The 26,225-nt window shown below is 37.1% G+C and overlaps 2 protein-coding genes across 2 annotated transcripts in view; both read left to right on the top strand.

Moving 5' to 3' along the window:
- LOC149530482 (calcium-dependent protein kinase SK5-like) overlaps positions 1 to 22,761 on the top strand; it is a 60,481-nt gene extending 37,720 nt beyond the window's left edge. The window contains exons 5-7 of the mRNA XM_089809898.1: positions 19,887 to 20,054; positions 20,262 to 20,486; positions 21,999 to 22,761. Coding sequence (XP_089666024.1) covers positions 19,887 to 20,054; positions 20,262 to 20,486; positions 21,999 to 22,115 — 510 coding nt within the window. The 3' untranslated portion in view covers positions 22,116 to 22,761. The remainder of the gene's footprint in view (positions 1 to 19,886; positions 20,055 to 20,261; positions 20,487 to 21,998) is intronic.
- Positions 2,842 to 5,171, top strand: LOC149530483 (uncharacterized). Its single transcript, XM_089809755.1, has 3 exons — positions 2,842 to 4,288; positions 4,437 to 4,561; positions 4,753 to 5,171. Exons 1-3 carry the CDS (start codon positions 3,496 to 3,498, stop codon positions 4,921 to 4,923), a joined length of 1,089 nt encoding a protein of 362 aa, XP_089665881.1. The 5' UTR covers positions 2,842 to 3,495; the 3' UTR covers positions 4,924 to 5,171.
- Positions 22,762 to 26,225: the final 3,464 nt, after the last annotated feature.

Genomic DNA, 26,225 nt, shown 5'->3' with positions numbered 1-26,225 from the left:
GGATGGCTGTCTTATGCACATCCTCCTCGCGAACCCATATTTGATGGTACCCCGATCTGAGATCTATCTTTGAAAAGTAAACCACCCTATGTAACTCATCTAGTAGCTCATCAATGCGAGGGATTGGGTACCTATTTTTTATGGTCCTCTTGTTGATAGCACGGTAATCGATACACATGCGTAGAGTGCTATCCTTCTTCTTCACCAATACAACTGAAGAAGCAAAGGGGCTGGAGCTAGGCTTGATGTGGCCCATGTCTAGAAGCTCCTTAATCGTTTTTTCTATCTCCTTATAATGCCTGGGATGACGATAAGGTGTCGTGATGACGAGTTTGGCATCGTCCAACTCAATGATATGCTCGAACCCTCTATCCGGGGGGATACTTGGAAGTATCTCCTAAAAAACCCTCTGCACTGGCTCAATGTGAAGCTGCTGTCCTGAGTCTAAGGTAGCTTTAGAGGAAATGAAACAGTGTGCTAACCACTCCATGTCATCATGCCTCATAATGGCCTCCATCCTGTGGGCTGAAATCAACCTGGGCTCCCCTTTTGGCATAGCCTCGAGGATAACCTGTCGGCCATCCTGTAAGAACTCCAACTGCATCTTCTTGTGATAACCATATATCTGCTTATGGTCTGTAACCACTGTCTCCCCAACATGGCATCTAGTCCATCTAAATCCACCACATAAAAATCTGCCTCAAGAAGGAAATCATCAAAATGAATCGAAAGTCCTGACACCTTCCTTGTGCATCTCAATCTCTCATCTCCTGCCACCGTAACCTCAAACTCAAGTGTGCCGTCAATCTGTGACTTCCTCTTGGTAACCCATCGTGAGCTTATGAAGTTATGCAAGGCACCCATATCCAAGAGGCATATAATACTCTATCCTCTAACAATTCCTTTCAAATGAAAGGGGTGTCCTGTGGGATCGCTAGAAAGTGATGCTATGATAGGAGGCTGCCCTTGGGTACCTTCCTTCTTTCTCCCTCTAGGTGGTCAATCCTCATTCTCCTCATCACTGCCATCAACATCGTTGCCCTCCTGCTATGCATCCTCCTCCTTTGAAAGTACCTCTACATAATGTATCTTGCCTTTGCCAAGGCATCTATGATCGAGTGTTCATAACTCTCTACAAGTGAAACATAGCTTCTTCCTCCTGAGTTCATTTTGTGTCACTGTAACCTGGGTGCGCGCACTCGGGTCAAAAGCCTTGCACACCCGGTGTGCGTACGCACCCGGTGCGGGTGCGTCACACACCCAAGCACCCCCGCCCGCGGCTTTTTCACCGCCGCACCCTCGCCGCACCGGTCGAGCACCGGGTGCTTCCCGGGTGCGAGGGTGCGCGGGTGCGCCACGGGTGCTCGCGGGGTGCTTCTCGGGTGCGCGCGGGGTGCGTCGAGAAGAGGCACAATTTTAAAAAAAAAAACAATACTTTTTGCTTTTTTTTTTTGTTTTTGTTTTTGAAGTGTGCTAACCCTAATTTGGTGTGGGTCCCATGTAGTCTATTTGAAAGCTTAATAAGACCAGTAGATCTCTTATTCATTTCATCATTTCATTTCACCATTTTGGAGCAGCAAGGAGCTAAGTGAGAAAGAGTGTTTGGAGGAGCTTGTGAGAGATTAGTGGGTGGTTTTGCAAGGGATTGCAAAATCAAGAAGAGCAAGAGGAGCAAGAAAGTTTGATTTGGCAAGTGTCTCCTCAAGTTCGAGCCTTCAAGGTAGGGTTTTTTTTATTTTACTTTGTTTTTTTGGTTTTAAAAATCAATTTATAATTTTTAAATTTAGTATTTAGTATTTAGTTTTACTAAGTTACTTTCAAGTTTCAAGTTTCATTCTTGAATCTTGTTGATAGTTGAATCTTCTTAGTTGTATGATTTTTTATTTTATTATTTATATTAATTTTTAGTTTTTTTCATTGTTCTTAAAATAAAAATATGGCAATATGGCATATGCTGAAACGTATTTAGTAAAATACATTTCAGCATATGCCATATTGCCATATTTTTATTTTAAGAACAATGAAAAAATTTAAAAACTAAAAATTAATATAAATAATAAAATAAAAAATCATAGAACTAAGAAGATTCAACTATCAACAAGATTCAAGAGTAAAAAATAAAACTTGAAACTTGAGAGTAACTTACTAACTTAGTAAAACGTTTCAGCATATGCCATATTGCCATATTTTTATTTAATATTTTCTCTTAGTATTTTACTATTTAGTTTCATTTTTAAATACTTTAAATTTTTAAATAGTAAATGCTAAAATTAAATAGTAAAGTTTTAAGTTTTAAATTATTTTTACTTGGGCTGAAATGTATCATGATCATTTTTATAATTTTACTTTCATTTTGTGAAATGCAGTTCTATAAATGGCTTCTAGATCCAGCCAAAGTGCAGAAGACATGGAAATTAATGAGCCAAATGCATTTGATTATGAGCCTGAACTTGAGCCTGAAGGAAGTGATCATGGGGCTGATGTAGGTGGTCAATCTGAGCCTGCGGAAGAGCCTCCTTATATTGCACCAGGGGTGCCTTCTACTGATTGCCCTTTAGAGATTTTGAGCTAGGGGTCCTAATGACTTAAAGTCCCCTCTTAAACAGTTTGCTACAAAAATTACACGCCCTACACCTTCAGGGGGTGGCACACGCAAATGGAAGTGCAATATATGTGGAGCAGAATGGTTTGGCAGCATTACAAGAGTTAATTCACACCTTTTTTGGAGTGGCTATGGTGTGAACCCATGCATGTTCTTATCAAATCCTGAGAATGTCAGATACAGAATTGAAGTAAATAAACTATGGGGTATTCCTGATGATAGTTTTGTTCCAGTGCCTAGATCTTTGTCTGCTAGGCAACAGGTACAGCATATACAGCAGTTACAGGGGCAGCGAGATACATCTACTCGTATCTTGCATCAGAGAGCAGGGACTATGTCACCTACACCATCATTCTCCTCACCTACACACAATTCAGCTAGGGACAGCAATAGGGGGAAACGAAAAGCAACTTCAAGTGGTACTAATAGTAACCCCATTGCTCATTTATTTAACATGCATGCAAGGGACAGGTTAGATGATGCTGTTGGTGATTTCTTCTTTGCCAATGGCATCTCTACACATGTGGCTCGATCTCCCTATTTTGTGAGGATGATTACCATGGTAGTGAATGAGGGAGAGCCATCATATGTGCCACCAGGTGACCACAAGCTGAGGACTACAGTGTTGGATAGAGCCTATGACAAGGTTGGGATCTTGATGGAGCAAATGAAAGCATGTTGGATGGACTCAGGTTGCAGCATTATCATGGATGGGTGGACGAACATTAGTCATCGTCCACTCATCAACATTATGGTTACATGCACGGAGGGCCCATATTTTTTGAAGGCAGTTGATTGTTCAGGGCATCGTAAAGATGCTGATTTTCAGTTTCATGTGCTTAGGGAAGCCATTGAGGAGGTTGGACCACAAAATGTGGTCCAAGTTGTGACAGATGCAACACGTGTGCAAAGCTGCAGGGAGGCTTGTTGAGGCAGCTTATAGGCATATTTGGTGGACTCCATGTTGTGTGCATGCCATGAACAATGCACTCAAAGACATGAGGAAAATAGAGTGGATTAGAAAGGTGGTTAATGATGGGAGAGAGGTGCAGATGTTTATCTGCAATCACCATACATCACATGCACTTTTCAGGAGCTTCGCAAAGAAGCAATTCCTGAAACCAGTTGAGACCAGGTATGCATCATATTATATTCTCTTGGAGAGAATGATTGAGTTGCAAGAGCCATTGCAACTCATGGTTATGACACAAGAATGGAATCGATGGCCTGAGTCCAGAACAGAGCAGGGGAAGAGGGTAAAGGAGACAGTGAAGAGTGATCAGTTTTGGAGTGATGCAAAATACATAGTCTCCATCATTACTCCAGTGTTTCTGGTGATCAGATATGGAGATGCAGATTCACCTAGCCTTGGAGAGGTTTATGAGTGCATTGATTCCATGCTTGGGCAGATGAGGGCTGTTGTGCGTGAGAGAGACCCCACTCTAGCATTCTATACGGAGCACATTGAGCCTATCATTCACCGCAGGTGGGAGAAGTTGAACACTCCTTTGCACATGGCTGCCTATGCATTGAACCCGAAGTGGTACATACCTAAGCCTGGTAGAGTCACACCACTTCAGGATGATGAGGTGAAGAATGGGTTCTTTCGATGCATTGCCAAAATGTATGATACTGAGATTGCTAGTGAGATCCGTACCGAGTGGTCCGAATTTGCTAGTCTTTCAGGTAATCCTTAAATCTTGATTCAGTGCTCTAAACTCTTTATAATTATAAGTTCTTTTAATAATTAATTGTTACTTATAAGTTATAACTTTATTTAAGTTATTTATAATTTTAATATTATGTTGTAAACTTTAAAACTTGTAACTTGTAGGATACTCAGATATTGCAAAGGTGGATCTCAAAACCATGGCACAAAAGAATCCCATTTTGTGGTGGAAATGTCATGGGTCACAAAAGTTAAAGATCACCTCACTAGCCATTCGACTGCTTTCTCAGGTTTGTAATACTAATAACTAATTCCAGCCCTTTACAATCTTAACTTGAAGAGTTTTACCTTGCTGATTTTAATTTATGATTCATTGATTCAATAATTATTAATCATCGATTTACCATTTATCATTTGTTACAAATTGTATGAACATTTGTTTGTAACTTGTAAATTGTAACTTTCAACTTTGTTATCTCAGGTGTCTAGCTCCTCAGCTGCAGAGAGGAATTGGTCCACCTATAGCTTCATTCACTCTGTTAAGAGGAATAGACTTACCTCTAAGAGAGCGGAGACGCTGGTTGCTGTACATGGTCACTTGCGGCTCAAAGATCGCAAGACACGCGAGTACAAGGAGAGCCCTGCAGCATGATGGGATGTGGAGCCGGAGGATCCAACTCAGATTGATGAGGATGCCGATGCAGAAGCCAATGTAGGGCTAGTTGGTGTTCCTTTAGAGGATCGGGATCTTACCCAGGAGGAGTCTAGTAGTTCCAGTGATGAGGACTTTGGCATAGGGGATGATTAGAGAGCACTTGAGAATCATCCATTCTCATTATTGGCATTTTGTCATTTTGTTGATTATACTCACTTTGATATGGCTATGATACATTATTATTATTTCACTGTTTCATGCTATTCAACTCATTGTCATCATGAGCATCTTTATGATATATGATATTCGTAAAATCATATTTGAACAATGAATTTTGAATCTTGCATCTTGAACTAAGTTAATTTGTCAAATGGTCATTAGTAATAGTAATGGTTATGAAATTTCAAGTTTCAAGTTTGAACTTATGGTTTGTGAATCACATTTTAATTTTCTCTATTCATTGTGGTCAACTATATTTGATATGTTAATGTTACATTGTTATATAATATATTGAAGTATCATTTCATAATTAGCATTTTCAATCATATATATTAATAATATTATATATATACTATGCAACCCCCTCCCCCCACTCTCTCTCCTCCCCCCCTCCCTTGAACCCCCCCTCCGCTCCCCCGCCGTCGCACCCCCGCCGCACCTTTGCCGTCCCCAAATTGAGGCTATTTTTTTTCCGCACCCAAAACTCGTCCCGACATCCCCTCGCACTGCCGCACCCCCGCGCTGGGGTAACACTGTTTTGTGTCTCAAAGTTCATCCTGGGAGGTGTAGCCTTATGCTGATTTTTATTCTTTTGAAAAGAAGTGGTCCCCTTATGCGTCTTCTTAGGAGGCTGTAATAAAGAGGGTGACTCTAGATCATCTGTGATCCTATTAGCATCATCCAAAGTGTTTGGTTTAAGTACCTTAACCAAACCTCTATATCTATCCTGTAAACCCTCAGTGAACAACATTACCTTACGCTGTTCTGTCATGTCAGGAACTAGCACCAAGATCTGCTGAAACTCGTCAATGAAATCATCTAGAGATCCACCCTGTTGTAGTTGTGCCAAATCCTTGTGATAGACCTCTATATCCTTCCTGTCAAAGCGATTAATCAGCTTAGAGCTGAAAGTCTCATATGATGTAATGAGACCATGATCCTGGGTAACCAACCTGTGATGCCACCAATCATATGCCGCTCCCTCTAAGTGCATCGTAGCAAATCTGATGGCTTCTATCTCTGTCATAGGTTTAAGTGTTAGGTATGTGTCTAGCTTGTGAATCCAAGCTCTCGTAGATGTCTTACTGCTACCATCAAAAGTAGGGAGAGATAGTTTATTCATAGAATGCTTTAAGTCTTTGTTTGGTGCTCTAGGCCTCCTATCTTTTTGCTGTTTATCTGACTCCCTTTTCTAATTTAGATATTGGACAAAGGACATATTTTGTTTAATAGGATCAGGAAATAAATCCCATTCATCATACATTGCCATAACATTGTTCGGTAGTAAATATGGTGCTGCCTCTTCCTTTGTATAAAAAACTGGCATTAAAGGCCTGTCAGTGTTTTGTGTGGGAGCCGTAATAGCTCGGGGTGATCTTGCTACACTACTACCACCATTGTGATGGCTCAGAACTCTCTTGTTACCAAGGGCTAATTGCTGTATATTAACTGCAAGTTGTTGAAGAGCATCAACTATTCTATTTTGCCCATCCCTAATAGCCCGCAATGTTTGCCTTACTTCCCTGTCCAGTTCAATTTCATTACGTGCCATTTGAATGTTGTTTACTTGTTTTGCCTGTTCAAATTGAACAACCTATTTAGTTTGTTCAACTTGTTCACCTGTTCCAAAAATCAATTCCTCATCAACTGAATAACTATCCTCAATATCAACTTGTTCAGAAGAACCTTCTTGTTTTGGTTGGAGGTGACTAAAATTATAAAGTTTTTTCGTCATACCCCACTGTCATTTTATTTCCTATTTAACCCACAAGGTGGCAGTACTTGTAGCTCTGATACCACTGAAATGTCCTTGGTCGGAATTGATTAGAAATGTTACACTTGAACCACATAACTTTTGTCAAACAATTGTCCAGTAACCAAATTCTTAAAGTAATATTACCTCTACCAGCTACTGTGCTGTTTTCTCACATAAATAATATGAAATAACAAGTTTAACTTATAAAGTCAAGTTCAAAATGATATTATGAAGGAAAACTCTGTATTGAAGAGATAGTCTATGACCAGACTAATAAACCGACACCATTAATACACATGTGAATGATAAATTTCAGAATGCATACATTAAAGATTTCATAGTGTTTGAGCTATGAATGGATAGCAAATATACAGACCCGTTAAATGTGTGGGGGCCGTTGAGGATGACTGGAGATGTCGGAATGCCCTTCCTGCGCTCACGTTCAGATGTCTGCAATGGTTACTATATTACTGACTGTGATATGCTCACTTGGATGATAGTGATATCCCGTTCTCCCTATCACATTCACAATATCTTAAATGCATGAGTGTATGTGCCTGTACACTGATGATGTTATCTTCCTGGGCTATGCTATTGCACCTGCACTCTGCCAGTATAATGTATGCGCGCCATTGGAGATAATTACCACTGAACTGTTACTGTCTAAAGCCGGTTGCCCTTCTGGTTGATGATATTCAGTGTAGGATGCTATTATGAAACAAACCGATCCCCTTGTCTAGTTCTCTTAACCATTATACATTAAATCCAAAGGTTTGTTGCTAAACAATGCAGTCACAGCCGACTGGAATGGGAGGTATTCATGTGGGAAATTATTTCACTGTCTAGTAAAGATTGTTATTTCTTTTTAATCCTCCAAACATTAAACACCCATATTGACCTGTATGTGTTACTTCTTAATGACCTTCAGATACCAGAATACTCCTTGTCTCTACTTTCCCAATTCTAAAAGATATTAATCAACCTGAAAACATAAATTTGAAGTGAAAATGGTGAAGGCTATGTTTGCGTCTAGTCTCACTATTTGCGTCTAGTCTCACTATTTTTCCTTAAGAGGTTTCATTCTTAGGAAATATCCAGTCACATTTAAGAAACCATTAGGATTTCATAGAAATATCATATATTCGTTGTGTGAATCCCAATTGAAAAAGCTTCCTTTTATCACCTCGAAGTGTGGGGAGATACAAGCAACTTAGCAATGTGGGATAAAAGACTATTTCGTCTTTTAGTCACTTAAGTCAATTTGTCCTAAAGTGACTTTAAATATTAAAGTACTTTACATGTCAATCCAATAAAATGAAGTGACTAAAACCTTAGGATCTCCCATTTAACTCTCGTCAATTGAAATCTAACTTTTGTGACTGGCTGACATCCTAAAACATATGCTGTTAGCCTATCCAGATGGAAAGATAGACCAACTAGGCGCTATTAACACTAGCGTGGAGAAGGGGACATTACAGTCTGCCCCTAGAACTCCACAATAAAATGGAGTTGTTAAAAGAAAGAATATGACTATTGTTGAGATGGCCGAGACTCTGTTGAAAGATGCAAACCTACCTAATATATATTGGAAAGATGTTGTGCATGCTGCTTTTTATCTTCTTAACAGAGCACAAGTGAGAGTGAATCACACAAAGAAACCTTAAGAGCTTTGGTTTGGGAAGGTTCCTATTATAAAGTATTATAGAATCTATGGAGGCAAGTTCTATATCAAAAGAGGCAAGTGAAATTTGGGGCAGTTTGGCACACGATTAGGTGAAGGAATATTTATGGGGTATTCCACCAAGAGCTAGGCCTATTGGTGCTATAACATGAGGTTGAATAAAAGATTTCTATGGAAGACAAAGGAGTAGATGTAGTGGAAAAGAACTTGAACCAACATTGAAGACAAATAATATGTGTAGAGACATCATTAAGAGAATCAGATCATTGGAGATAAAGACAAAAGTGTCTAGACAAGGAGAAGACTTGCCAAGTGGTCAAGAAAGTGGGATCAAAGACATTTACATAAGCAAACAAAGATGATGGATGGATGAAACCAATGAATGAATTGCATTGGAAAGAGAAGAATTAGACATGGCAATTGGTACCTAGATTGATTGGCAAGAATGTGATTGGAACAAGGTGATTGTTCCAAAAAAAAGATGAAGATGGTGAAGTACAAGGAATAAGGCAAGAGTTCGAGGAGGGAGACATTTGCTCCTATAGCTAGGATGGAAGCAATAAGAATGTTTCATGCATTTGTTGCATATAATAATTTCATGTTGTATTAGATAAATGTCAAGTCTGCATCTCTATTGAGCAAGTAGATGGTTTTCAATTGTTAGATGATCCAGACATGGTTTGCAAAATCAAAAAGGTGCTTTATGGACTCAAGCAATCACCTTGAGCTTTCTATGCAAGGTAGGATAAATATTTATCACAATAAAATTTTAAGAAAGTTACCACATATAGTAATCTATATTTCAAAGTTGAAGGCGATAAATTGCTAATAGTAGTTGTATATGGTGATGATATGAACAAGTTTGTCGAGGAGATGCAAAAAGAATTTGAGATGTTTATAATTGGTGAATTATCATTCTTTCTTGGTCTTCAAGTTACTCAGATGAAAGATAGTATTTTCATTTCTCAAAGCAAGCATGTTAAGAAAATGTTGAAGTATGGAATGGAAAATTCTAAACCTCTTAGAACCCCTATGGCTATTGGTTGTTATTTAAGCAAGTATGATGAATCTCTAGAAGTTGATTAAATTTTTTACAGATGTAGGATAGATGGACTTGTATTTAATTGCTTGAAGACCAGCTATCATGTATACAATTTGTTTGATTGGAAGATATCAAGGTAATCCTTTGCAATTTCATGATAAGGCCATGAAGAGGATATTCAAATATTTGACTAGAACTCAAGATTTTTGATTGTGATATGAGTGTTAATGGTTCACTTTGAAAGCTTTTACATATCTGATAGGGTTGGATGTGTTGATGATAAAAGAACGATAAGTGGTGGTGCATTTTCTTGGAAGACTAATCAATCTCTAACTAAGAAGCAGGATTCTATGTCTTCATCTATGATAGAGGCAAAATATATTGCAAGATAATCATCTTGCACTCAAGCAATGTGGACGAAGCAAACTCTTAGAGATTGTCAAGGTGATATTTGATGAGGCAATTTTTGATTATGTGTGATAACACAAGTGCTATTAACATTTCAGAGAACCTAGTGATGCATTCAAGGACTAAACACATTTCTATCTGATATCACTTCTTGAGGGATAAAGTTACAAAGAAAGTCAGATTGAATTGTGTCCACAAAGGATCAAATTGTAGATATTTTCACCAAGGAATTAGCAACATATATTTATGATTGTCTTTGACAAAAGTTAAGGGTTATTTCTTGTCCTTCAAGTTAGATGCATAAGAGTTGTGCATCTTTCCTAGGGGAGACTAATGTTTATATTTTGTCTCGTGGATTGATGTGGTTCTTGCTTTCAAGCGGTTATTGGGGGTGGCGATTTCTTGGTTGAAGGAAATGTGTTGCAAAGATGAGATATACGTGAAAGGGGGCGTTTTCACAGTTATAAAAAATGTTCTCGAAAGGGGGAGAGCTATTTGGAGGAGTGATTTGGAATGGTTTGGAGTTGTTAGTGTTGCACATTGTGTCCGTAATGTCTAGGGGGTAGGGATACATTCAAGAGAGATATGGTACAAAAGATATAATTGAAAAAGACATAATGCAAAAGAGAGTTGAACAAGTGTTGCAATTACTAACTTAGAGAGAGATTGTTGTTTGTTTTCTTTCTATTGCATTGATGCCAAACTTATTGATATTGATGACTAAGAGAAAGAGGCCAGTTATGTTTGTTTTTGGTGTTGCCATCAATGTCAAAAGGGGCGATTATTCGTAGTATGTGTTAAGTGTTGTCATTGATGTCGACTTTTTATCTGCATTGGTGTCAACGTGATGAAGTGATGTGTTGTCAAATGTATGGAAGTCCATAAAGGTTTGGTATTGGGTGTTTAGATGTCTAGTGGCGATATAAAGTCAGTAAGAGGTATTTCTAGAAGGTAACAGTATGGAAGGCTGAAATATGTAGAAAATAGTATTTGAAGTCCTTATGAGAGAACGTTTTGCTGGGACCCACACATCAGATATTGCACTATGGATGCTACCTATAGTAGATGGATTGAGTAAAGAGAAGGTGTATAACTAGGCTTAGCTCCTCTCATAGAGATTATATGAATTTATGGAATTGAAGACAAGCATTCTATATGCCACATCATGCAATAACCCTCTTGTTAGAAACATTCCAAACATAGGTGGCCATTGAACATAGAGGGACATTAGTTCTAGCAAATAGGGTGGATCCCTACAAGCTAGCTATGATCTATTGGATTCACATGGACACTTTTGGAATAGGAACAGGAGGAGGAGAGCCAAGTAGAAAGAAATCGAGACAGGTAGCTCACGATACATCTATGGAAACCTCAAGTCATGAGGTGGAAGAGGACAGTTCAAAGTATGAGGAGAATAGTATGGACACGTCTTCAGACTCGTAGGATGAGGAAATTTGTTTAAGTCATCTCAAGAGCACATTGGGAGGGGTCACCTTTCTACCAACTGTGGAAGGGCCACTGCCAAGAGGGGTTTTAGAAGGTGCCGAGATCCACCACAGGCACGAAGGGAAAGCCATTCGTACAGAGGATGTCCCTATTCACGGCAGCATTGAAGGGAAAGGTAGGCAGATGGTTCTTCAATGGGGGGCAACAAGACTTTCGTTGCTAGGAGAGGAAAACTTGGTTCCTAGAGATCAACATACTCGAACTAAGTGATAGATCTTAGAGCTCAAACAAAGTGTGGGCATAAGCTAAGATTGCACCCCCCCCAAGGTACAGAAGTAGCACATCCTATCGCCTTGGTGGTACAACCTGCAGGAAAAATGGATGTGCAAAATGAGAAACAGGTGGAAGAAACTAGAATAGCACTAGTTGAGGACATACCAGTTGAGGGCACAAAGGACATACCAGTTCAAGACAATATTAGAGGAGGCAGATAAACTACTTAAAGAAGAGTGGTTGGTACCTCCACCTTCACCCACCCCCTAGAGGTAGAAGAGGGCAAAACAAAAATATAGAGTGAGAGTGGGGGACCTTCGTAGATGTTTTTGCTAGAAGACAAAGCAAAAAAATTCTCCAAGAATTAGCAGTTATCGAACATACTACTATGCAGATTATAAAACAAGCTAAGAGTTAGAACCTTAATGCCATAACTAGAGCAGCTGAATCCTTAATAGCATTCATGAAGAAGGATTGCCATATAGATTGGGGGTTACTTCAACAAGCTGGGTACAAGTGGGAGGAAATAGTTGCAGAGTGGACTACCCGATACACCATACCTCTAGCCAAGGAATAGCCACCTCTCCTACACGCACTTGCAGAAATAGAAGTAGCATCAGATGACATATTTGGAACTTTAGTAGGAAAAGGAATTGGCAGGACGATTGGCAAGGGAATGGGAGGCAGAAAAAGCCGCTCTAGAAGAGAAGTAGAAGGTAGAAAAAGCTGTCTTGGAAGAAAAATGGAAGATAGAGACAGTTGCCTTGGAAGAGAAATTCACAACAGTAGAGACAAAAAAGATGGATGCATTGTGTGTTCTACATGAAGTTTGTGTCAAATAGAGGGCGATTGAACGAGATCTTCTACGCCTCTGTGGAGCCCCAAGTCCAGGGATGTCTTTACAATCTTCTTCTTGAAATCTGATTTTCATTTTGTTCTGTTGGGTAACTTCCTTTTTTCGGGGGTGATGAATGTAGTACGCATTACAATAATGTTGTAGTTAGAATTGGTTAAGCTTTGTTGGGTTGGGTAATTAGGAAGTGAGGGGATGCGTCTGTTGGTTTTCCCAACCAACTGACCATTATATAAGAACTTTGGAATATAGATGATGTATTCATGCTTTTGGTAATCAATAAAGAAATAACGTTTCCTTGCCATATTGGTATTCTGGTACTAGTAATGAATATTACGTTATTGAATTTATGTTATATTGTTGTGTACATTTTGTGTTGTGAACCATTCTACAGAGACATAATGCAAAAGAGAGTTGAACAAGTGTTGCAATTAATGACCTAGAGGGAAATTGTTGGCCGTTTTCTTTCTATTTTCATTGATGCCAAACTTATTGATATTGGTGACTAAGAGAAAGATGTCAGTTATGTTTGTTTTTGGTGTTGCCATCAATGTCAAAAGGGGTGATTGTTAGCAATATGAGTTCAATGTTGTCATTGATGTCGACATTTTATCTGCATTGGTGTTAGTGTGATGTGTTGTCTAATGTATGGAAGTTGATAAAGGTTTGGTATTGGGTGTTTAGATGTCTAGTGATGATATAAAGTCAATAAGAGGTATTTCTACAAGTTAACAGTATGGAAGGCTGAAATATGCAGAAAATAGTATTTGAAGTCCTTATGAGAGAATGCTTTGCATTCTTCTGCATAAGAAGTTGATTGCTTGCAATTTTGGATTCAATATGTATGGTTTGTGATTGTACCATCGTGGTTTCAAGTCCGCAACAATTTAGAGGTTTGAGTTGTGGTTTGCTGTTTGTTGACATTAGTATTGGTTGTTAGGACTGGTTAGGATTGGTTCAAATAATGCTCCAGATTGGTGATTTTGGGTGTGAGGTTTGGTGGACATGTTCAAAACATCTGTGCAGTGTTATGGTTAAGATATGTTGTTTTGCTCTGGAAACAAAGATATATTGTTTTGTGTTTTTCTCTAGCCAACATAGTGGATTAGGTTGATTGAATAACGACTTTTTGATCTGAATATGCTTTAGAAGAAAAGTTAAGATTGTGATCTTGATTTTTCTGTGTCGTGGTTGGATCCATGTTATGCTATCTGCATGGGAAATTTTTTGAGCCGACTAGCTAACACGTTTAATTTTTTGCTACTCATTATGTTTGATGCCATTAATGGATGATGTTGTGTTGTGTGCCCTTTGGTTAAATCAAATGGTATATTTGGGTCCCCTTTATCTCATGGGATGGACTACGTTGAGTGCAAGTAATCACAGTGGCCAATATTGTGTTAAAATTGTTAATCTCTACCATCGTTGATATAGTTGAGGTTTTTAGTGATCAAGTTGATATAATATGTGAGAATATGGTAGAGTTGAGTATGGATCGCGTGTGGATTGAAGTGAAGTCAATGTTATGCAAAGTGGAAGAGTAGATGTGCAAATTGATAGTACCTTTAGAATTGACAAAGCTTGTGTAACAAGTGTTTGACATGATCGAGAGATCCTACATATTTCAATTCATCAATTTGCTGTGCTTGCTAGAAGACAATGATCTCTTTTGGCAGCGTTTACAACCTTGTATGTTGCCTTGGATTTGTGTGTCTGTCTTGCGAGCCCTTTGTATCTTGTGATTAAGCTATGAGCCTTATCTATAAGCCCAAATTAGGAGCAAGTTCTTCCTCAACTTTTGCATTGTAGTCAAGTGTATCCATATGGTGAGTGTGATTCTCATTGTGGTTTTTCTCACCTTGGGTTTTCCATGTAAAATTCTGTTCATAAATATGTTTGTTCATTGCAATATCTTTCATTTAGGGTTAGTTGGATACAGATAATTGAGAAGTGTTTGTAACAAAAAGGTTTGAGTTTTGTTCAAGATTGACCTAAATGCCCCCTTAGTCATGTGGAGTGTTCAACTTTCTTCTTATAGCATATTGAAGCCAAAAGATTCATGACTTGATGAGATTGGAGAAGATCATAAGAAATATCAATGGAATATGTGGACATATCACAGAGACAAGGGTGGCTGGTAGAAAAGAGTTTAAATGGACAATTACAACAAAAAGAGGCTTTCAGTTGTTAAAGAAAAAGATGACAAGATCGCCAATGTTTTGCATTGTCAAACTTTGGCAAAGAATTTCAAGTAGATTGTGATGCTAGTGGTAGTGTAATTGGAGTAGTATCAAGTCAAGAAGGAAGACCCATTTCCTTTTAAGGAGAATGAAATGGAGCAAAGAGAAAAGTACTCAATTTATAATCAACATGATGATTCAAGAGCTATGTTCCACGACATTTCGGGGACAAGGATAGGCGGATGCGTTTCCAAGTGGTTTCCTAAAGAGACAAAAATAGGGGATGACACTATACAATTTTTCGTGTGTGTGTGTGTGTGTGAATTAGTTAAAGTATATTAAGATATTATAGATAGGAGAGGGAAAGAGAGAGACAAAGATATGTCAATAATCGATAACATAAAGACAATGTGCAAATAAATCACCAACTAACAAGCTACAACAATAGTATGACAAAATAAATGATAGTAACAACAACATAAATTAGTATAACAACATTAAAACAATTCTCACAAATATTAGAACCATGATCTATCAATCTAAATATCCCAATCAAAATGTGTCAAACATGTATGGAAGTCTCAAACAACAAAATATAATAGGCCACAAGCATAGCATATGAAAATAAGCCTCATTTTAGCTATCAATATCCAAAGGCTCAGAGTCATTTGAGTCACCATCTCCCTCTAGCAGAAGTGGATCATCTAACGGTAGCTTGACCAATCTTGATTGCACTTCTTTTAAATTTGATCGTCCATGGACATGATTTTGGACCTTGTGCTCTCCTCCCCTTGCCACTTTGGCAAAAAGAATAAAATGAATAAAAGTATTTGATTGAAAATCATCCAAATGTGTAGGGACACTTTATCGTTTTTGGGATGGATTAGGGACATTTCAGGCATCTACTAGGCGTTTTGGGGACGGCTAGCCATATTTGTAGATCTATAGGGAGTGTTACACACAACTGAAGGATCTCTTCTTAGATGGCATTGGAATATTTGTTGCTGCATACATGAGAACAAATGGAAACAAAAGAGAGGATTTTGGTCATGCTTTGATTTTCTTCCATGCAAATATGTTGTTAGAATTGACCAAGTTGGGGGGAACCTTGGAACACTATCCTAATCAGTTAAAAATTAAAATATTCAGTGAGCAAGTTGCCAAGTTGGAGAACTTGCTAGTCAAATGCCTTACATGAGTTACTTTTTAATAAATTGTTTTTGAGTTATTGGCAAGTACTTGCCAAATTTTGCCAAGTGGCCACAATTTTTTGTTGAGCACTCCAAAAACTCTCCAGCGAGCATTGTTTTCCCCTTTTGGGTTTCAAATTCCTTGTCTTTTTCCATTTCTTTTGTTGTTGTGGATTTGAATGATTTTCAAGAATCTTGTTAGCTATGCAGTGATTGATTTCTCGTGCTTTTTAAATGCACGTTATCGAAGTTTATTTCATGAAATTCGATATTTTAAAATAAGTTAAAAAAAATTTAATGGTGTCTTGAGTTTGAATCAGAATTATGCAAAGTGTTGGCCAAGTCTGAGTTTTTGAACTCTAATACAACAACTACAAAATATCTTACATCAGTAATATTGGCTATTATCGTAATTTTATCCCATGTTAATGGGGCTGGGATGGCTGATCCTTTTGATAATCCCTAGAAGAAAGTGAGATGGTGTACCCTTGAGGAAGAGTGGGTGAAGATTAACTTTGATGGGCTGTTGAAGGGTAACCTCAGGCCAAGTGGAGCTGGATGTATTGCTGGAGATCACAAAGGTAACATTCTAGCTGAATAGTTTGTTTATCTGGGTGAGGCTAAAAACAACTTTGTAGAATTCAGAGTTATGCCAATAGGATTGCAAATGGCTAAGTCTACATCTAGATGGGGACTCATAACCATCAATGTGATGAGAGGGAAGGTGATACCCAATTAAAAGTCAGATCCGTGGCTTAACCCAATTTAGAGTTTGACCCAAACATTCCTAAACTTCAGACTAACACATGTATCCTGATGACAATGGCAAGGCAGACCATTTGGTCAAAGCTCCAATAACTCTCATTTTGTTTGAAATTTTTTTGGGCTTTGCAACTAGACAGTTGAATAATGGTTTGATAGGAAAATTTACATAAAAGTAGAATATGAAGGATGTCATGGCCATGATAGCTATGACAAAGGTCCATGTGTTTCCAGTTGGTATTCAACTTTTACTTTGGAAGTTTTGAGATTGATGTGAAGATGTCAATACAATTTATAGTTGAGAACTTAGTTGGCAACAAAATTCATTTATGATCACACAATGATTATGTGTCATGTCAAAGTGATATCTCAGCAGCAATAATTGTTAGTGTCGTCCTTTATGGCTTTTGTTTGACAACTTAAGTTGTCAAAGGACATCTGCCATAGCCATTTGAATGCTCTTGCACCAAAGGCAATTAATAACTTGCAATGACATGAGTTGAGGAGATCTTGGCAGATTGGGATGAATTCATAATTTTTGACAATGCTATTTGAAGGTTTTGAAATGCCATTCCCCACAATTCGGCCCTAACTTTCCTTAATTTCTTCTAGCTTTCGGCTTCGCCTATAGCTTTCGTGGATTCCCTTATTTGGCTAATATCAGACAAAAGGCAAAGTTGAAGAGGCTTAGGGTTGTGACCAATAACTTGAATGAGTTAGTCATACATGCTATGAGGAAAATTTTTGGTAGTGTTTTTGTTCACTAATCACTGCTATTGGGTTGACACCGATATTATTGTTGTGTTCTTGATGGTCGTTTTGATGGTGTGTTAGTCCAAGGCTGGGGTTAAGCTATTACGAAGAGTTTGTATTGGGCGAATTGAACCCATTGGCCAACATGGATGAAGAATTAAGAATTGCATATTTATGGGACTGTTTTGTGATCAAGCACCAAAGTAGAGTTGTGTCAAAAATGCTTGTGCTCAATGTTTGGGATTGGGAGGCCTTTGAGAGTAGGAAGCCCATTATTAGAAGGAATGTCATCTTCTTGAAGAAGCTGCTAGGTTTGGTGCTAAATGAGGGTGGAGATTGGATTAAAGACTACAAATGCCTTAAGGCCAAGAAAGCGAGGATGAAGATGTCTTTGGAGTGGATATTAGGGAGGAGATGTTGAATGCGATTGGTATTGAGTATCTTGGGTGAAGCAATGAGACTGGTGACCTCAATGGGGATTGGTAGTGTTGAGCACTTGGTCGAGTCCTTGCTTGTATATAAGGGGAAGATTCCTACAACTAAAATTTCTCTTATGTTTTTTTGATGTCTATTAGTTGGACTCATTTCTCATTCGGACTATTTGCATCTTGTTTAGATTTCTCTTTGAGAACACCATTTTGCTCTCTGACGTTGCATAGTGATGCTCATTTTGGGCTAATGGAGTGTTTAATGAGCATTGGATATAAACCTTTTTTTGGCTTGATACAGTGGGAGCTGCCCCACTTACAGCCATTTGTTTACCAAAAACAAATTTCAATCGAATTATAAAATTGTTTTGTTAAATAATAATGAACACCATACCAATGTAACCCCAGTACTGGGGTACGTTGGGACGAGTTTCTGGGACGAACAAGGGACGACGACAAGGGGAGGATGGGCAGGGAAGGGTGCTATATATAGTATGCATATAGAACTTGAAATTCTTGTTATGAAATGATGTTTCATTAGAACATACGAAATTAAAATACTGGAACATAGCAAAATTGCAACATGAACTAGAACCATTGAACATTCAACATAGTAACATATTACATACCCAATAGTAACATTCAAAAATCAAAATTAAAATAGAAATTCAAGTACCCATCCCAGCAGCAGCACGGTTGTAGAATGGCGTAGGTGGGGGTACTTGGGTATGCAAGTACCTGATGCGGGAACGTCTCAGGGACAGGTACTTCAAGGTTTGGGGGGAGGGTGTGAGTCCTTGTGTTACACTGCACCAGACACAATGATCTCAATGTTGCCAATCAAAGATTATTTATCAGTGCAACCTTCTAATTGTAGGTAAGAATGGATTACAAATGCGATTTTGTTAATGTTACTAACCTGAAGAATGGTATTATTACCTCTCTTTTAATTCTTAAAAATCTATAAATGCGATTTTTTTAATGTTGCTAACTTGAAGAATGATTTTTTAACCTCCCTTTTAATTCATAAAAAAAACTAAATGAAAACAAATTCTATTTATTGGTGTTCCATGGGGACACATTCCCCTACAAAAAACTCATGTCCCTTGTTAGGGGATTGTTTTTGAGACTTGAGAACTTGGGGAGAATGAGCCCTCACAAAATCACCACCTTTGCCACCTCCACTGGGGATGCCCCTAGGTTGCTTGCTATATGACACATGCAATTACATGCTAAATGCAACCTTTAATTTCAGAAAATTAGCTTTCCTTTAATTGGGCAGTTGCAAAGATGTTATATTGCAGAGTTTGCCTTGAAGATTTCAATTCACTGCAATTTGTATATCATGATCACCCCTTCCACCACTGTTCTCACCATCTCCCTGCTGTCCCCTTGTTGTCTCCAAACTTAGGCCTTTGGCCCCCTTTTTTCGGAAACCTGTCCCTGCGTCCCCTCATCAGGGAGCTCCCTGGAACTATACTATATATGAACTTGAGCAATTAACTTTCTTTGCATACAAGACAAAATGTATGAACATGAAATATTTCTAGACTAATCAAATTACATGGGTATTATAATTTAACACAACTAAAATAAGAACATGTTAAATTTTGTAATGCACCAGCTTCCTTTCTGTTTCATTTATAATTAGAAATTTGTTCATATAGCAATTGACTTTATTATAATGATATTTCTGCAAACCCATTTAAAACAATTATATGGTAACCAAGCAAGTAATATGTTGATGATCTCTATATAGTTTGATGGATGGATATGATCTTGATCTGCATGATCCTTTTGATTTATTTCTCCATTTGTAGAGTTTTTGCAAATTGTAAGACCTTTAGTGTTGAATTACATGATTTGCCTTCCATCCTCTTCCTTGATATTATCATTAAAACTCTGTGTCTTGAGATTCGAGTGAATCTTGTAAAGGGTTAGCTTCTGATATATTGGTTGAATGTTGCAGGTTATAGCAGAAAGTCTTTCAGAAGATGAAATTGCTGGTCTTAAAGAGATGTTCAAGATGATTGACACAGATAATAGTGGCACAATTACCTTTGAAGAACTGAGGGATGGGTTAAAAAGCGTGGGTTCTGAGCTTATGGAGTCAGAGATACGAGCTCTCATGGATGCAGTAAGTGCTAATAGGCTTCTTTGCCTTTTAGGCATGAAACACTAGATGATTCTTTTTTTGATGACTTTTGTTCTTACCTTTGTTTTGTTTGTAGAAATTTTGACTATTAGTACTTTTTAGCACTATCTATTATTCTGAAATGCATATCACTTGTCCTTAATGCTTGTGGACGTGTATCAACTCACTTGATTATATTAAACTTGTCAGGCTGACATAGACAACAGCGGTACCATAGATTATGGTGAGTTCATTGCAGCCACATTGCACCTAAACAAGATGGAACGTGAGGAAAATCTCTTTTCTGCCTTTTCTTATTTTGATAAAGATGGAAGTGGTTATATCACGATTGATGAGCTTCAACAAGCTTGCCAGGACTTTGGTCTAGGTGATGTGCAGCTCGATGAAATGATCCGGGAAGTTGATCAAGATAATGTAAGATTGACTTCAAAGCCCTCGCAAAATTTGATGGTCTCATTGAATCTTTTGAACTATTTCAATTTGCCTTTTGTTTCTTCATTCTAATTGGGAATCACTACAGAAGATGATTGTGTTGTATCCTGGAAATTTGAATTGTGAACATTTATCTTTACGTATTATTTACAGTCTGCCCCAAACCAAGTAACCTTAGAATGCCTGAAGAAACTATGAAAGTTCAAAGTGCATCTTAATGAATAGTTGAGCAAGGATATAAAAACAAGGCAGGTGTAAAACTGTCGAAGTTTACTAAATAGAAATGTTCTATGGTATTCCTCTTGCTTCATGTCCGTCTTGAAGTTTGAACCACAGGATTGGGTCATCGACAAACTTTTTAAATGCTTAATATGATTTTATGAACAATAACTGGAAAAGATTTCTTGCTGTGGTTAAAACATGGTCTACTTGAGTCAAATCTGGGAAACGATTAGACTCGAACCTTGGAATATCTAAACTAGATTTTTAATGAGGGAAAAGAAGCCAACAAGTTTCAGAGTTACTGCTAAGTAAGCCATGGTTTGATCATAAGGTAGAGTGAGTGTCATGATAATGACCTAGCTTGATTCAGCCATGTTTAAATGGGTCACAAACAGGTGAGGCTGGGTTCAAAGCCCGAGAGAAACTTTTAGTGGAATAGATGCCCCTCTCAAGTTAGTTCTAAGCTGAGAGATGCACTAAACTTGATGTTGTGTTCTACTATATTTAGTTGATGGTGGAATTAGTGCTACAATTTATGCAGAAAAAGTAGCTCCAAAGTTTCTAAATATCTAAAATTTATACCCTTCATATTTTGAAGGGCAACAGTTTCTAAATAAAATACTTGAATAAGGAGGCACAAATGAACAAACATATAGAGCTCTAAAACCTGCTTTGAAGACACTTAAAGGTTAGGAAATCGCATGCTAAATGGGAGCCCCTTCTTTTGGATAATTGCATGCATATGCCAATATTGTATGCTTTTGTCATCAGAATTTAGAGAAGTCCAAATCCAAAATTTTGGCAGTCTGTTGTTCTGACTCGGACTCTTACTACATGGACATTCAGCTACATTCATAATTGGTTTCTTGAAGAAAATCGAACATTTAGGATGCTGTTGGGATCACCTATTACTGAGCTTGTTTTTGTTTTGAATTTTGTTTGGATCCTGTCAAATAAGGTACACGATGTATGATTGTTTCTGACAATTGAAATGTTTTTGAACTAGTCTGGATGACTCCCAGTCGCTTGTGTTTTCTTCATGCTGAATGCAATTTTCATAGTTTGGCTAGACAATGTAAATAATTATTTCTCTTCTCATCTACTGAGAATCATATCATAAGATGCATATTTATGTTGATGAGACACAATCATGGATCATCATTTGGGGAGAGATACCTAAATGTTTTATCAGATGAATATATGGTTGCTGATTGTGGTTTGTCTGAATTTTATAGATATTTTCATAATTTGTTGAGTTTTGATGCTGTACAGGATGGTCGCATTGATTACAGTGAGTTTGCAGCAATGATGCGTAAAGGAAATGGTGGAATAGGCAGGAAAACCATGAGGAACAGTTTAGGATTGAGGGATGCCTTGAGAATTGTTTAAGAACTAGCGAGAAATATTTCTAAATACAATTTCAGAGGATTTTTTGTTCCAATCTTTCCTTCTTGCAGTTTATTAATTTGTTATCCATATTCCCACCAAAGTGCATATTAAGGAAGGTTGAAAGAAGCAATCAGGTCTGCAAAAGCAATTCCTTTTTTACAACCTCAAGCAGTGGTTCAATTCCACTGCATAATTGGCAGTGTCATTTTCATCTATCAATCACGGTTTCTGCTATGTAAAGTGAGTTAGAAATTGGCTTTCTAGTTTTAGCCTTTGTTGGTACAAACAAGGCTGGTGTTCTTTCTTAATGTTCATCTTTTTCATTCCCATCAAAGATGATGAGTTGGGTTTTCTATCTTGATACTTAACGTCTTTTAGTTAAACATGAGTGAAGATATATATTGATTTCTCAAAAGTACAACAGAATAGAGCTGATAAAGCATATGGGACTATTAGTGTATGATTCTTTCAAGGATCTGAACTAATCCATGTATACTGTAAGAAGGTAAAAGGAAAGAAGCATATATGGATAACAATTACGAAGTCAAAATGCTGACATCATCGTTGTTGTTAGGGAGCCATACGTGTAAGATTCAAAATATTTGGTTTTATATAGACCAATGATAAATATATTAATGCTTTTGCATCTTCGCTATTTTGAATATAATGTATCAATCTAGATTGATCATTGCAGGAGGATGTTTTGCAAAGCTCTTCTGAACAAAATAATCTACACTATCTAGAAGAGCCTATCATGCACTACATTCTACTGGATTCATCCTGTTATTCTATATATTTTTCATCCTCACCAGGAGAATTGCAATGGTAATACGGAGTCACATACACTATATTGAGAGTAACCCTGGATTTTCTCACTTCTAGTAAACAACTAGTGTTTTGTTTTTTATGAGAACATGCAACTGAAGCTCTTCCAGTTTTTACAAACGTTGCAAGCTGGGAAACTGACACACATTGAAAATAGGGAAGTACAACAAATATTTTTATGCATATAAACAGAAGGTGAAAATAGAGCGTGCTTTGAATTTTAATTGTGAAGATTAAATTTAGAAATCAATTATTTTTATTGACAGAAATTAGAGAATAGTTTGTGCCTACTCAAATCCTCACATAGCTATATGCTTTTTTGAGTTAATATGTTGTATGCTTTTGTGTTAATAAGTCATATTTAGATATTTGGTAAGCAACACAAAGGTGGAAGACTGACTTTTTAGCTTCGTTTGAAGCCTCTATGAATATTGTCAAACCAGCAGTTGCTGCCCTAATGATCAATGAAATTGGAGTTTGTGAGTTATATAGATTATAAGTGATGTCCAAACATTAAATTGTTGAAGTTCATGCCTAATGGATATACAATTGATATCTAGAGGTGGAAAGTGAATCACTTGTGCTTTTCTCCTCTCAATTTTAAATTTGCTTTGACCATTGTCCCTAGTTCTCGCATGGTGTATTTGTGTGCAGAAGTTGACATTTAAGTCGAATATGAGCTGAACTTCAATTTTGTTCTCTCAAAGATTTTGATCCTGATCTTCATTCATCCGTTCTTTTCCTTGGTTCAACCTCAGTATTGTACCTGCAACCTCCCAAAGTTTCAAATTCAAAATATAGGCAGCTGACTTGACTTCAAACAGCCTTTTGCTTGCTTACAATGCTAGGGTTTTGTATACAAATGACAAGCCGTAGGTTATTTAAATAATTATATTGCACCTAGTAAGTGATTCTGTTGGCTTCTAAACAGAGTCTATTTAGGGATGTGTAATGTCCTGGTGGATATTATCCCCAAATTTTCAACACAAAAATTTAATCAAATATTTGCATGCATTAGATTTCCAATTATCCAGCTATAATATAAAATGTCCTGGTGGATATTATCCCCAAATTTTCAACACAAAAATTTAATCAAATATTTACATGCATTAGATTTCCAATTATCCAGCTATAATATAAATTAACCAGCTGAAATATAAATTCTGGAAATAATATCATATTTCACCCTTCAGTAGAATAATCACAAGATCTATTCCCTAAACATAGAAAACTAAAGTCATATTGGATAATAAGAAATAAATATTTCAAGCACAAGTGAGATATGTGATCTCTAACAATGAGTTTTTGCCCATTGCCTCCAAGCTTGAGAGTTTTTGTCTTCTAATTGGCTATAAGTTGAAGCTTCCAAATTCTGCAAGAGAAACAGAAATCAAAACTATAGGCCATCAAATTTCACTATTAATGATACTGATGTGGTCACCGTGCTTTTGTATTGGAAAGATCATAATCTCATATTTATATCCCTCAAGTAAAGATGTCTCCACAAATTCCCATGCACCTCAATAGCTATTGTAGGCCCTGCCAAATCTGAAAATGCAACGGAAGTGCAAGCAGGACAACCACTAACTACTGAAGTATGGATGAATGTAAAATCACCAACCAATAAATAATAGCTGCCATATCATAAGAATTCAGTGACAAGTCTATAGATGAGTTGTGGTTGCCTTCATTAATCATCAAAGTCAACTCAGGAGTTTCTGATTCACTACAAGTGTGATCAATCAAACTGACATTAGCAATGAAATGATCAACAATCCAATATAATTTCAAAACTAGTATCACTTGGTTTATCCTCATCCTTATGTGGAAAAATTGTTTCCTCACGACATTGTGCAGGCATGCAACTGTTGTTATAAAGATCAAAATTCTTGTGGTGCCCTTGTGTCTTAACTTCACCCCCGACAAACACAGCTTCTAACTTTGGTGGATGCTTGATCATTTCTGTCTCAAGGTTGAAACTAGTATGAAATCTGACCATGGAATCTGTTATATCAACTCTTTCATTGTTGCATAATGGAGTATCATAGATACATTGTTCATCAAAATTCTTGGGTTTGTCTTGTTGTTGGTCCTTTTGATTTTCTTTAACACAATGTTTCTCATTTGAATAGAGAAAGTTGAAAAATAAGGGTACGATTCCTTCAACCATCTTCATTGTCAGTGTCTTCCATAGAAATTTGATTTCAGCCTTCTATAATGAGTAATGTGTCATATTCATTTGAAGACAAAGTTCATACACCTCTTTATCATATGCATACTTGATTGCAATATCCCTATATTTGAGCAATTTCAAATAATTTGATTTTATCATTTTCAATGATTCCACTCGCTATTCCCTTGTTCATTTCTTCATTTTGAACTTCCCAAATAGTTTCTTCAATGTTTTAATGGGTATTATCAAAAATGCACGAGGCTGCAACAACCATATCATCCAACTTTTAGCTTATCTTCCATATTATATGCTCCAAATTCTTCATTTAGAAATGAATTTTTTGATTGATCTTTAAAAAGAATGCTCATGTATGCAAGTTTGGACAACCCTTTGGTTGGAACATATTTCGTTATCTGCTGTACTACTTCCAAATTTATTTAAAGAGTTTTGTGATACCCCTACTTGTAAATAAGATCTTTATTATTTAATGAATATGATAAATGAATCTCATTATTTCAATGTATTGTATATTAATATTTAAAGAAAAAACAATAATTGAATTTTGATTTTTAATATATATAAATAAGCTAGTAAATGTATTCCATTATTTAATAGATAAACTAATACAATGAATATTAATACGTGAATTATGTTACTATTAAACAAACGATCCAAAATATGTCTATCTCCTATACAAGGCATTCAACCTTTTCCAGTGTGGCAAGAGAGGTAATAGCCAACATCCACGTTGGCACATAAGATGAGATAATATTAATGTCCAACAAGAGACCACAACCAGGGTCTATGGGACTGGGAGCTTACAACCACGAGGATAGCATCAAACAAAACATCAAACAATGCCGACAAAAGAGCAAGCACAAACCTAAAATAGAAGATGAAGAAGAGAGCAAGAGTCACCCTGAACATGATTAAAGTTTAGGGATTCTTCCTCGAAGGGAAGAAGGAAAACAATGAATGAGATGGATAGGGCTGTATATGAGCAATGTTAGTATGCTAATAGAAACTAAATTTAAATAAAGCTTCTACAAACTAAACAAAATTCATAAACTTCAAGATAGACTAAGATGAGCTCTCAATTGAAAATATGAGCC

Source organism: Cupressus sempervirens, chromosome 11 (genome assembly GCF_028749045.1).
Source record: "Cupressus sempervirens isolate cs-2001-9-10 chromosome 11, ASM2874904v1, whole genome shotgun sequence".
NCBI classification, from domain to species: Eukaryota; Viridiplantae; Streptophyta; class Pinopsida; order Cupressales; family Cupressaceae; genus Cupressus; species Cupressus sempervirens.
Note: the sequence above shows the minus strand (reverse complement) of the source record. Positions and strands in the feature narration are given on the sequence as shown.